At 38.5% G+C, this 12,775-nt stretch overlaps 1 protein-coding gene across 5 annotated transcripts in view; it reads left to right on the plus strand.

Annotated features, from left to right (window-relative positions):
• LOC126416078 (focal adhesion kinase 1) overlaps positions 1-12,775 on the plus strand; it is a 754,036-nt gene that overhangs the window by 671,965 nt on the left and 69,296 nt on the right. For 4 of the 5 annotated variants that reach the window (XM_050083563.1, XM_050083561.1, XM_050083562.1 and 1 more), the window contains 2 exons: positions 1,358-1,437; positions 9,955-10,292. In XM_050083563.1, coding sequence (XP_049939520.1) covers positions 1,358-1,437; positions 9,955-10,292 — 418 coding nt within the window. The remainder of the gene's footprint in view (positions 1-1,357; positions 1,438-9,954; positions 10,293-12,775) is intronic. The other variant, XM_050083565.1, reaches the window with a different exon arrangement.

The raw sequence follows: 12,775 nt of genomic DNA on the forward strand, positions 1-12,775 counted from the left end.
TGATACAAATAATGTCTTTGGAAAAGTTCTTAATTGGTTTTCTGTGAATGGGCTTGCTCTGAACTTTGAAAAAGCCAAGTACATCCAGTTTTCTACTGCAAAGAGTACAGTTCCTTCAATAAATATAACACATCAACAGAAGTCAGTAACCAGGGTAGAGCATATTGAGTTTTTGGGTTTATATGAGAATCGTAATTGGAAAATTCACCTTTAAAATGTCTGACAGACAGCAGTAATAGTTTCAAAAATAAATTGAAATCATATTTCCTTGACAACTCCTATACCATGGATGAATTCTTGAATAGGAATAAATAAGTCTGTAGGTATAATAGATGCATTTTGTGTCATTTAAGGGAATGGGATAAGCAATAAAGATTTTAAGCTTCTTCTTCTTCTTCTTCTTCTTCTTCTTCTTTTTTTTTTTTTTTTTAAAAAAAAAAAAGAATAAACAAGAAAAAGAACCTTGATTCATGTGTGTATTCCTTATTTACTTGACACATTCCACAACATAACAGTTATCATGCGATTGATCACTGGAACATGTAACTAATTTCACAGAGTACATACTTCTACAGTTGTCTCTGTTCTGTTTATAACTTATGAAATATGTTGTAATTGAAACTTGTGCGTCACATTCGAGCTTTCATTTGTTTTTGTGTCTTGCACTACATGATTCTCATAAATTGTGTTTTGGAGTGACTTACTCTTCTAATTGCTACATTTCTTGTAACTGTGAATAAAAGCTCCTGTTGTTTATAACATGTAAAATTAGAGTTCCTCAGAGGTTTGTGTAGCTTCTGACCCCATCCCACGCCACTGCATTTCTACTTACTTTTGAAAAAGTAGTTGAGTAACAGTTTTGATAACATACAACACCTTGTGAACGACAATGTGATATAAGAAATATACAAACTTCTGAGTAACTAAATCCAATGCCTTCATAAGGTGCAGCTCCTATTACTGCTGATGGAAGTAATTGAAGTAGCAAGTACTGGTCCTGGCTTTCAGAACAGTGACCTCTTTCTTCATTGAGGAAAGGGAAACTATTTGGCGTATGTTGGTGGACTGGAGGAGAGTGGCAGGTTACAGCCCCCCCCTCCCCCCTCACTCAGAATTTCCCAAACTCCCCAACCAGTTTCTCTTTCCTTTCTGAAAAGGGGTATTGTTTCGTATTGTATTTGTTTCTATTGGCAGTATCAGAAGTGATGCTTTTGAAGGGTAATTACTGGTTGGCTTTCCTTGCTTTGTGATTTTAACATTTTCTTTTCTATAGTTACCTATGTTGTTAATTTAAGAACATTGTAGTGCAGACTTCTGAAATTTTCTCTACCTCCCCTATGTTTTTCTTTGTCAACAGTGAGATCCTGTTGGAGGAACGAAATCAGCAGCAGGAAACAATGAGGAGAGAAAACCGCAGGGTGCAAGCAATGTCATGGGGTGAGTAATATTTCAAGGAATATTTGTAATGTAAATGGACTTCCAACAGACTTAAACAATACGAGTGTTGTGCTAACAGACAGTGTTTTCCTGCTGCTATTCAATTTTCATTGCTGTTTTTTGTTTGTATGCAGTTTACTTTTCATATATCAGGTTGTTACATAGAAATAGTTTTATTAAATGTTTTTCTGACTGCAACAGTTAAGTAGATACAGAACAATATACTGGAAGGAACTGATAGGATTTTTAAATTTATATGTATGAAATTTTTATCATTCCTTATTTATTCAAACTTCAGAATGTCCAAGATGGAATAACAACAATATGAAAGGACAGATTGCTACTCGCTACATAGAGATGGCATTGAGTCACAGACAGGTACAAAGAAAAGTACTGCTTAACATTTAAGCTTTTGGATGGAAAAGTCCTTGTTCTGAAATAGAAGACACACACATTCACTCAAGCACAACACACACGCACATGATCACTGTCTCCAGGCATTTTATTCTCTCAATTTTATTATGATTTTTTAGTGTGTGTGAGTGTGTGTGTGTGTGTGTGTGTGTGTGTGTGTGTGTGTGCGTGTGTCATATCTCCCACGTGGAATGTTTCCAAACATAAATCCCATCAGCTACTTTTGATATATTGCTTTGTATCTGCTTAAATATCATCTTGCATTCTATATTAGTATGTTCAAAGTCAGTGTACACATAATGAATATCACCTAGTGTGACCCGGGATTGTTCTGGCCAGTATACATGGTTTTGACAATGGCTTGTAACTGTCTATTGGCATAGTGATGTTTAACAAGTGACTTATACTTCGATGGTGCTAATTCAACAGAAAGTACAAGAATTATACATATAAAAAAAATATTGGTTCGCAGTTCTTGCCCCACCCCCCACCCCACATTATAATCACTATCAACTGTCGTCAGAGAATTGCGTGTGTGTAGCACGGATTCATTAAGACTGTAATCAGTTCATGGGCAGACGATGTGTCTTTCCATAAGAATGGTAGTCTGAAGTTGTGGAACAGCATAGAAGAGGCTGGCCTGGCTCCAGAAAACATAGTAAGCAACCCTTAGATACAATGAGGAAGTATCACATTCAGAAACTACATCAAATGACTGATCTCAGCCTGTACCAGCTCAGGCATAATGCAAATTAGAATAGTGTAGGAAAAGACAGAATGCTGCTTGCCGTAAAGAAGGCATGTTAAGTTGCAGACAGGCACGGTTAAAAGACAGTCGGCCACATTCTTCATCAGTAACACACACACACACACACACACACACACACACACACACACACACACACAAAGCAAGCACACCTCATGCACACATGACTGCCAACTCCAGCATCTCTTCCTTACTGTAAGCAGAAATCTATTTCTTCCTACAGTCGGCCACATTCTTCATCAGTAACACACACACACACACACACACACACACACACACACACACAAAGCAAGCACACCTCATGCACACATGACTGCCAACTCCAGCATCTCTTCCTTACTGTAAGCAGAAATCTATTTCTTCCTACATTGTTGAAATTTCTGTCTGGAGTTTCCATTGTTTACAAATGAGAGTAATCAACAAAGGGGAAAAGATTCTCAATAGTGACAGAACATTACACACAAAATGTCACAGGATCTCCTGTCTATACCTCTGAACCATCACAGAATGCTGTATCATGATGAGGAACTCTGAAGGCCCACAAATATCAATTCCTATCCACACCATCAATCTTTTGCATCAGTAATGATGCTTTTCAGAATTAACCAGTTACTTTGTGTCCCACTCTCTCCAGTTGTATGTTGTTGTGTGTTACTCGAAATCACCATTTGTCAGAGAACAAACCACTTTCTCCATTCTCTTCCAAAGTGTTTCCTCACATGATCTCTCTTTTTCATTACTACAGTCTTATTTTTGTTAATGTACTAATAAAAATGATTGAAGGCTGTTTGTGTTGATATTCTGCCTGTTGCTGCTGTTTACAATGATCACTGTGAGTGAGTTACTTTCTTTGTGTATGAGTAAAAGGGAAATAGTGGTCTGGATCTAGATGCTCCTGGGTGATCTTGCCCCAATTTTGTTTAGGCTAAAGCCTGGTCACAGAATTACACTTAGGGACAGCCCAGTGACATGAGCTATCTCACTTGTTAACAAACCAGGGGCTCAGTATGCCACAAAATCTGATAAAGCATAGTACTTTTAATTGTTTCTACATGAACTCTGAGACAATGAACACTGATGTTTACTGGAGATCCGGTACATGACAGATTCTCCAATTATGTGGTACAGAGCACACCGACATTCCATCATTGTATCTTCCTTGAGGGTTTGACATATTTTACTTTTAGTCTGTACCAGAAGTTCTACTTTGTCAGCCAGCTTGTGAGAAAATTATTGTATCATAATATTTCTCATGTAACACAGTTGCAGCCACAACCCCCAAGTGATTTGTAACCACTCTCACAAAATCAATGCCAACAGGTGTACTAGAAAATTGTCATTCATTTTCGCTTAATCTGCTCTCCTCAGGCACTTCTAAAATGGCCCCAATTGAACATTTGCAGAAACACAGACATTCAGTTTCATTAAAGAGGACTATACTACTGTGATGTTCACTTTACACAAATGAGTGTGTGTCAGAGCTGTAAGCTCCCTTAACTGGCTGTGGTGCATTGTCGCCACAGTAGTGGCTGCTTCTGTCCCTCCTATAATGTGACTTGGAGGGCATTTTATATCTCCTGTTGTATCTCTTTTGGTGTTCTGCCTGTTTAGTGTAGCTCATAGTAATTTACTAACATGCACCGTTTGCCTTAACATCAACAAGAACTTTTATTTACATCAAAGAAAAAAAGACCACAAAGATATAATTCTTTTTAATGTGTCGTGACATTCTCCTCATCTTGGACAACATCCAGTGCTATAACCAGTTGGATTGGCATGGTAATCTCTTTTTATCCTGGGGTATGGAGGTTAACAGTCTGATAAAATCCATCTTGTGCCAGTTTTTAAGTTCTTTAGTCTCACCTTTTTCCGTATGTGTCATGGCAAGAAGGCTTCTGTTAGTTACTGCTGGAGCCTGAATTCTTTTACTAAGTCGGTTGTCTTTGAGGGCTTGATGCCTCTCAGTAAACTAGTAAGTCGTCCCCCCCCCCCCCCCCCCCCACCCTTCCTCATCAGGAATTGTGATGGTGTGAGTATTTTGTTATCACTCTCGGAGATAGATCTGAAGTTGAGTGCAACTTTGATGCTTACAAGAATAGTATAAAGTCTCTCCTCATCCAGACTGCTTCACCCAAGTTCTTCATGAACACATTGTTTTACTGCACCGTTGTTTTTCACCACCCTTCCACCAAGCTGTACATGGGACAGTCAAATTCTAGGTGCTAGGATCTGCTCTTACCCATTCTATGGCTATGAAGGAGTCAGTCTAAAGCATTTCATTCCCAGTGTCACTGTTGGTAGCATTGCAGTAACAATGTAACAAGTCTTGTTCCCAACAATGTAGCCAGCAATTTGAAACATGAGTTTGCTACTCTCATGACAGGTGCTAAACTGTTTTCATTGCACACCAGATGTGCAAAAGTGTTTCCATGTTCATCACAAGTGATATGCAAGCTGACACAATGTATGCAGTCAGAAGTATCACAAAAAATATGATCCACAAACCACTGTTCTATAAGGTGGAGATCCATCTGGGTATTGATATATTAGATAGGTTTGGAAGTGGCAGAAGCCACATAAGCCATTTCGAGGCAAGCTGATGTGAGAGGATTTCTTCCCAATACAATCCTAGCAGCCAAGTGGCTTGTAATAAATTTTTCCAGTTATGGATACTGAGAAAACTAAACCCAGGGGAGTGTAGAAGCCTGAAATAGCTTATGACAAATTTGGTTTCATTTCTATCCTGTCTAATATTTTGTCTGTGATAGCCATTTGGGCTAAGGAAAATGATTCTTTGTTGTGTCTCATGATATACACTGTACTGTAGCATTCATATTTCTGTCTTATCCTTGGGCTATCTATATTTCGGTCAAGTGTGGTGAATTTGTCTCTCATTTTGACAGTGAAAGCTGTAGTTGTTACATCAGTGACACCAGCCTGTAGTAGGCAGACACCAATCTATCATGTTCTTCAGTTCCATCTGCAGCATCCTTCGTGTACATGTTCTTATGTGTAAAGGCTGCAGCCATGGGGGAATTGTGACTTGTAAGTGGTTGCCAGTTGTCTGAAAGTGGCTGATAACAGGAAGAGGCTGCATGTAAGGCTAAAAGTAATACAGTTGAAGTGGTAAACAGTTGTCTAACTTGTCTGAATTGATTGTAAAATTTCATTGATGGGGACCTTATACCACAGGAATCTTATGGGATATTGATCAACTGAGTGAAGAGCAAGCAGTACGAATGCTTGAGTGATATCATACATAATGGTGAAACATTGTAGGTGGAATTGTAGAAGCACAGCCATTACTTTTGACAGAAGATTAGGATCAATTTAAAAAATGTCGTTAAGCGATGGAGCGCCTTCTTCATGAGCATATCCATCGAAAACAACTTGCCACTTTATAGTTTCTTGTCATTCTTTTTGACTGTGTGATGTGGCAGATAAAATATGTGTTTAAGAAGTTCTTGCTTCAATTTAGTATTGTTTGATATATTCTAACATCTGAGTATTGTAAGAATGCCTGAACTCGATATTTTTTAGCAGATGCCTTTGCAATGCAGCAAACTATCTTTCAGAATTTCAGAACTTGTTAGAAAGAACATATGTGGAATATGGTAGGTGAACTACCCATTGCCCATCTTGGATATGGTAAGGTGAATTAAAGCCTTCCAAAATTGCAGAGTCTCTTGCTCTCATTGAAGATTGCTGTTCAGAGTTAATACCTATTGATTCTAAATCTCAGAAGCCCCTGTTGTCATCCATTGGCTCTTGTGTCATGGGGTTAACAAGGTTAAAGGCAATGTGGATTGCTGAAATGCCTGATTGATTTCCAGTAAGGATCCAGCTAAACTTCGAGATAGAGATCTTCATGTGGTGATATGTCATGAACAGTTTGCCAGTACTGGTCGACTCCTGTAAGTAGATCAATGGAAACATCCTATATTTGTCAATAGATTCAGCCAGTGGCCGGTTACATGCATGTTGCATAATTGTGGCATCTCATAGTGCAGATGTGTGGCTGCTGATGAATGTGAACTCTCGGAGGTGTTGATACCAAAGTCCTTGTTATTCCATATATTTCATAAATTCAGATGGATGGTTCTGTGAGATTCAGATGTGGTAACTGCAGACTCAAATGCATTGATTGTCAGGGCCAAAATGTCAACCATTTGTAAATTCAGAATGGCAGTCAAAGAAATTTTACTAGTGTCCAGAATACAATGCAAAAGTTTTTTCTCATCTGTGAGTACTTCAACATAATTGCTTGCTGTCTGCAGGAGTGTAAAGCTGGGACATCCTGTGTCTGCATTGCCCACTGAGCTAGAACTCATTTGTGCTCTAGAAGATCTTGATGTTTTGTGGCCACAAATAGAGTTGTGTTGGTTGTCTTAACAGAATGAGCAGAAAACATTGCTTTTCTTTGCACTATTTTAAAAGTATGGCCTTGCTTAACACAAAGGAAAAACTTATTACATGATTACAGTATCCTGAGATGCTCTCATATCTCTGGAACAGTTTGGCAATCCTGACAAGGAACTCTTTGAGTGTAAGGTCACAAAAGGCCAATGATGTTTACACAATTCGATACCCCATATATTATCTACAATGCAGTGACAATATTGGTTGCCAGTGACCACAGTGGTTTGGACTGGAGGTATCCAGAGGCAAGCACAGCATGAGCTACGGAGCATAGTTGAACTGTTTAGTTGACAAGTAACTCACAACAGTGCTACAGCACTAGTGGAGTTGATACAAAACAGAGAAATGACAACCTTAAACAAACATTGCATTATATCTATGACAACAGTTGCTGAAGTTGACATTTCATCAGAAAGGAACCCAAGGAATTTTGCAGAGTGCGAAAGAAGTGACAGAAGACGTATTAGCATTTCTGCAAGATGAGCCGTTGGAATGTGGTGCCATATATGCAAGACAGTGCAGACAATGTGCATGAGGGGTACAATGATGATGATACATGTTTAAAAAGTGAAAGTGATATTGAAACAGGTATTGCACCATGTAGTTCATCATCCACATTGGACAGGGAGCCACAAATCCTGTTTCCAATGAAACATAGTAAAGGACAATTCAATTCTTGTCCAAGGAGCAGGTACTAAACATAATTACATACATGGTAGATCATCCACAGCATTGTAAAAAAACCAATGAAGAACAGATATCAAATAAGTACACAGCAGCATGACCAGGAGAAATATGGATCTTCAAGGGAGGACAAGATGCACTTGTTACAAAAACTGGTGTTTCCGCATTTCAGGGGTGATTGATAGAACTTGTAGGAAGTGCATGATAGAGAGCTCTTACATTATTCACATCAGACTGTGTGCAACATACATTACAGTGATGTCTAGGGAAGCAGTGGATGGTTGCTTAACTTCAAACAGTGCCATAGAATTGATAATGAAATTTCACACGAAGCATCAACTTGACGAAGCACAGCAAACTGCAGAGTCTGACTGTAAATTTTTGGATCAGATAGACAAACTTATCCCTTTATTTAGTAAGGAATTTGTTTTCATCTCCAGCCAATCTGGATTTAAAGATGAAATGCATATGTTAGTAACCCTGGGAATTAGAGGTACCAATAGAATTGTATCATGATATTAGCTAACATCAGTGCCTTAATGCATTTGTATATAATTATGCTGATTGTTAATCTGGGTGATAAATTGCCTCGAAAGTTATTTATTCTGCTGTGAGAAGTTGGAGCTGCTGCGCCCCTCTGATTCTTTTTTGTGTGCAAATCTCTAGCCCAGCACAAAGTCCCAAGCTTTGGAAAAAAAGCTCAGGTGACTCCTGTATATAAGAAAGGTAAAAGAATGGACCCACAAAATTACAGACTAATATCCTGAATATTGGTTTGCTGCAGAATTTAGAACATATTCTGAGTTTGAATGTAATAAATTTCCTAGAGACCGAAATGCTTATGTCCACAAATTTAAAAAGCATAGCTCATGCAAAACTCGGCTTGCAGATTCCATGTTTCTAGATTTCCAGAAAGCATTGGATATGGTGCACCATTGCAGACTGTTAATGAAGGTACAAGCATATGGAGTAGGTTCCCAAGACTTTCCAAGTAATAGAACTCAGCATGTTGTCATCTATGGCAAGTTTTCATCAGAGACAAATCTATTGTCAGAAGTGCCTCAAGGAGGTGTGATAGAACTGCTGTTAGTTTCTATGTACATTAATGATGTGGCAGGCAGGGTGGGCAGCAATCTGTGATTATTTGCTGATGATGCTGTGGTGATCGGAAAGGTGTTGAAGTTGAGTGACGGGAGGAGGATACAAGATAACTTAGACAAAATTTGTAATTGGTATGATTAATGGCAGCTAACTCTAAATGGAGAAAAATGTAAGTTAATGCCGATGAGTAGGAAAAACAAACCCTTAATGCTTGGATACAGCATTAGTAATGCCCTGCTTATAGGATGCTAGTGTGACCTATTCTTGAGTACTGCTCGAGTGTTTGAGATCCGCACCAAGTTGGATTAAAGGAACACATCAAAGCAGTTCAGAAGCCAGCTGCTAGATTTGTTATCAGTAGATTCGAACAACATGCAAGTATTACAGAGATGCTTCGGGAACTCCAATGGTAATTCCTGGAGGGAAGCTGACATTCTTTACGAGGAACATTATTGAGAAAAATTAGAAAACTGGTGTTTGAAGCTGACTACAGAATGTTTTTACTGCCACCAATGTACATTTTGTATAAGAACCACAAAGATGAGATAATAGAAATTAGGGGTTATACAGAGGCATATAGGGAGTCATTTTGGCCTTGCTCTATCTGTGAGTGGAACAGGAAAGGAAATGACATGGTACTCTTCCTACACACACTGTATGGTGGCTTACAGAATACGTATGTAGGTTGAGTTGTAGACTATGATTGTGTTGTTGCTCCTTCGTATTAGCAAAGTCGGAAATGTAGCTTGCAGAAATTCTTCTGTGTGTCGACTGCAGTGATTCCTCCTGGGTCTCAGCACCAGAATGTTCGATGTAGCTTCAAGTAAGTGAGTAAAACATGCTACTTGCTTTCACATCAACAAGAGTCTTTGTTTTTGTCAAAGATAGACAGAACACAGTGAGTCATACAGGGATGTTGTAATACATAAGTCTGCTTAACATGCTACAACACTGCCTGTAATTTCTCCAAATGAAGACATTGTTTTCAGTTTTGGAATCATTGAGCTTTTGTGTACATTATGTACTGAGAAGTATCTGTCATGCTACAACTGTTTTGTCCTTAATGACCATTTTTGTATGGCATTATTATTCCAGTCTGAAAAGTCTACTTAATTTATGTGTGTTTATTACAGGCTCATCTGGATCTGATGACCCTCCACCTCCAAAGCCAGCTCGATTTCCCGTCCCGGGTGCTGCGAATCCCGCATCGGCAAATGCTGCTGCCGGGCCGACTACGTACATAGTGGCGCAGAACCCGGAGGTGCTGGTGCAATTGTTGCGCGAGAATGAAACCCGTGGGCTGTCGCCGGCGCAGTACAACACGCCGGCCTCGGTCTTCAACACACTAGCGGTAGACTTTGAGCCCGCTGCGAACTGCGGGGCTGGCCCCTCGGGCGTGCCCGATAATCCTGCTGATCAGTCAGTGCCGGCACCAGCGCCGGCAGAGCCGCCCTCCCCCAGCTCTGAACAGGTTCGCCCTCTGCCTTGGGCTGGGCTGTGGTGGTGTGCAGTCGCAGGTTCCTGAAAACAGCCTCTCCTTTCCCGACATCCGTATGTGTCACTAAAACTACCTGTCTTGTTCTCATCTACTGATGGTTCTGGTCAATATTCGAGCTATTAACAGCATGGGAAAAGTGTGTGATTTGTTTGTTATTCTGTAGCCTTTCAGAATACTAATAGTCATTGTGAGTGGATTAAACTGCACAGGAGATTGGTAAGAATAATTATGATTGTGTAATTAAATTAAAACAGAACATCACATTTAAGATATGTGCTTTTCTCTAGCAAAATATAGCATTGCACAAGTTACGGTAGCCAGTGACAGCTCTACATGTGATTAACGTTTGAGTAAGGTTGATTTCTATGTAATTCTTACCATGTGAGCGATTTGAACATCACCCTTGGATCGAATCAAAACAACTTTGGGTGTCAGAAAATTGACATTGGTGAACACAGCGCTGATGAGTCTCACTCCAATATCAATGGAGGATATTTCCACTCACTCCTTTCCAACCCTACTCTGTGTGTAGTGTAAATGAGTATTAAAAATGTAGCTATTTAGCTAGGAATAAAACACAACTTATTATTTTGTAAAAAATGCACAACTTCTCAAATAGAAATGAAAGCTGGATTTGTTGCTTGTAATTTGAAGAAGTAATACAGTAAAACTCTGTATTCATGGACCAACTTTTAAGAAAGCCCTTCTTTAAATTAACATTTATGTTGGTCCCATGGAACTGTTGTAGGATCAGTGTTGCTGCAACAAGTTTTTAACCACAAATTAAAACCCCATTTTGATAAAATGTGTGACTTGTCATAGTTTGCAACTTCTTTTTTGTTTTTGCAAATTGCAAATAAAGTAAGTGGCAATACTTTTTTGTTCAGTAGGGAGATCATAGTTTTTAGTTGATAGTGTTCACTGATAAGTTCATGGTTTTTAGTTACTCCATATCATCTTATACAATGACTGAATCAACAGCCCGCACACTAAAAGTTTTGATACACTTGAGAATGCGGCCAGCAAATGAAGACCACTTACCATTTAACAACTTTGTCAGTATACTGTGCAAGAAGGTAGAAACAAACTAATAACATTTTAAAAAAGAATAAGTTTCCTGTGATTGTTTGGCAGTAATAAGTAACTTATAAGCCTTGCCTGCTAAGGCTAATTTATCATTATGTTAAGCTGTTTTCTAATTTCTAGCAAGTGATGAGTTTGTACTTGAAGACTACATATACCACCTAAAAATATTCGAATTACGATTCTGGTTCACTCCTTCAGGGGTCCACATGTAAGGAAAACATTTTTTAAAGGAATAAGCTGTTCGAATCACAAAAGCTCCATGTAAAAGGGGGTTTACTGTATTTTCATAAATATGTGAATGAACACTGGGCCAGTTTGTTTGCTTATGACTATTTGTCAGATCATCCAAGCCTTACAACTGTCAGCTGCAAAGCAATTACATTTTGAGGATGTTAGAACTGAAGCTTTTATAAAAGCATTTTTTAAAAATATACCAGAAGAGCAATTTTGCTGGTGATTTGAGAGCTCCCAGTGTAAGTGCTTCAAGTCTTAGAAATGAGTTAAATAATAAGTGTTCTAGGTGTATACTAACATATGACATTACCATGTTGTTGTGCAACACATTCAAGATACTGATACATACCTGACAAGTTTTCAGCAGAAATGTGGACTAAGTGTGAGGGTACTTCTTCAGATACCTTCACATGAAAAACACTTTGGTTAAGTAGTGAACATACATGTTAGTCATAATAGAATACCAGGAAAATTTTTCATCCATTGATGCTACGTTAGAAGTGTACAAGAATATTCCAAAATGTTTGAAAAGGGAAAACTAATGAATGTGTGTCTGTATGAGGATGCATGTCATTTTATATGTACTATTTCATCTAATTTGCACTTGTTATTGATAAAGATTGTGGAAGGGAAGTACATCCCAGACTTGTACCTGCAAACAAACAAAAGAATTAATAATGTAACTGTATTTTTTGAGGTGATAATGAAATCTCTAACTACCCCTTGTGTTATCGCTCTTGTATTTATGCGTAAAAATTTCAGTCTTAGAGCACTTCCCATTTATGATTTTCATAATTGATGATTGTCTGTCTTTCCTTTCACAGTTTGAACTTGTGTTTGATCACTCAGTGTTTCAGTTCATTGTGTGTGATAGAATAGCAACAGTATGTACTGTACACTATGAAACACTCTTCTAGAGTGGTGCAGGAACGACATTATGTTTTCTATTCCATGCCAGGCAGTAGTGGAGTTCCTTACTGGAATGACTACTATAGAAGACCTATTGCTCAGAGGCACAGTTGCAAATTTTGATCCAATAATTATGAAAATAAAAGTGTCCCGTATATATGAGAGAGCTATAGATAACAGTCTTTTGTCTCTGACATGTTTTTTCATGACTGAATCAATTACACCAT

This window comes from Schistocerca serialis, chromosome 8 (assembly GCF_023864345.2).
Source record: "Schistocerca serialis cubense isolate TAMUIC-IGC-003099 chromosome 8, iqSchSeri2.2, whole genome shotgun sequence".
Classification (NCBI taxonomy): domain Eukaryota; kingdom Metazoa; phylum Arthropoda; class Insecta; order Orthoptera; family Acrididae; genus Schistocerca; species Schistocerca serialis.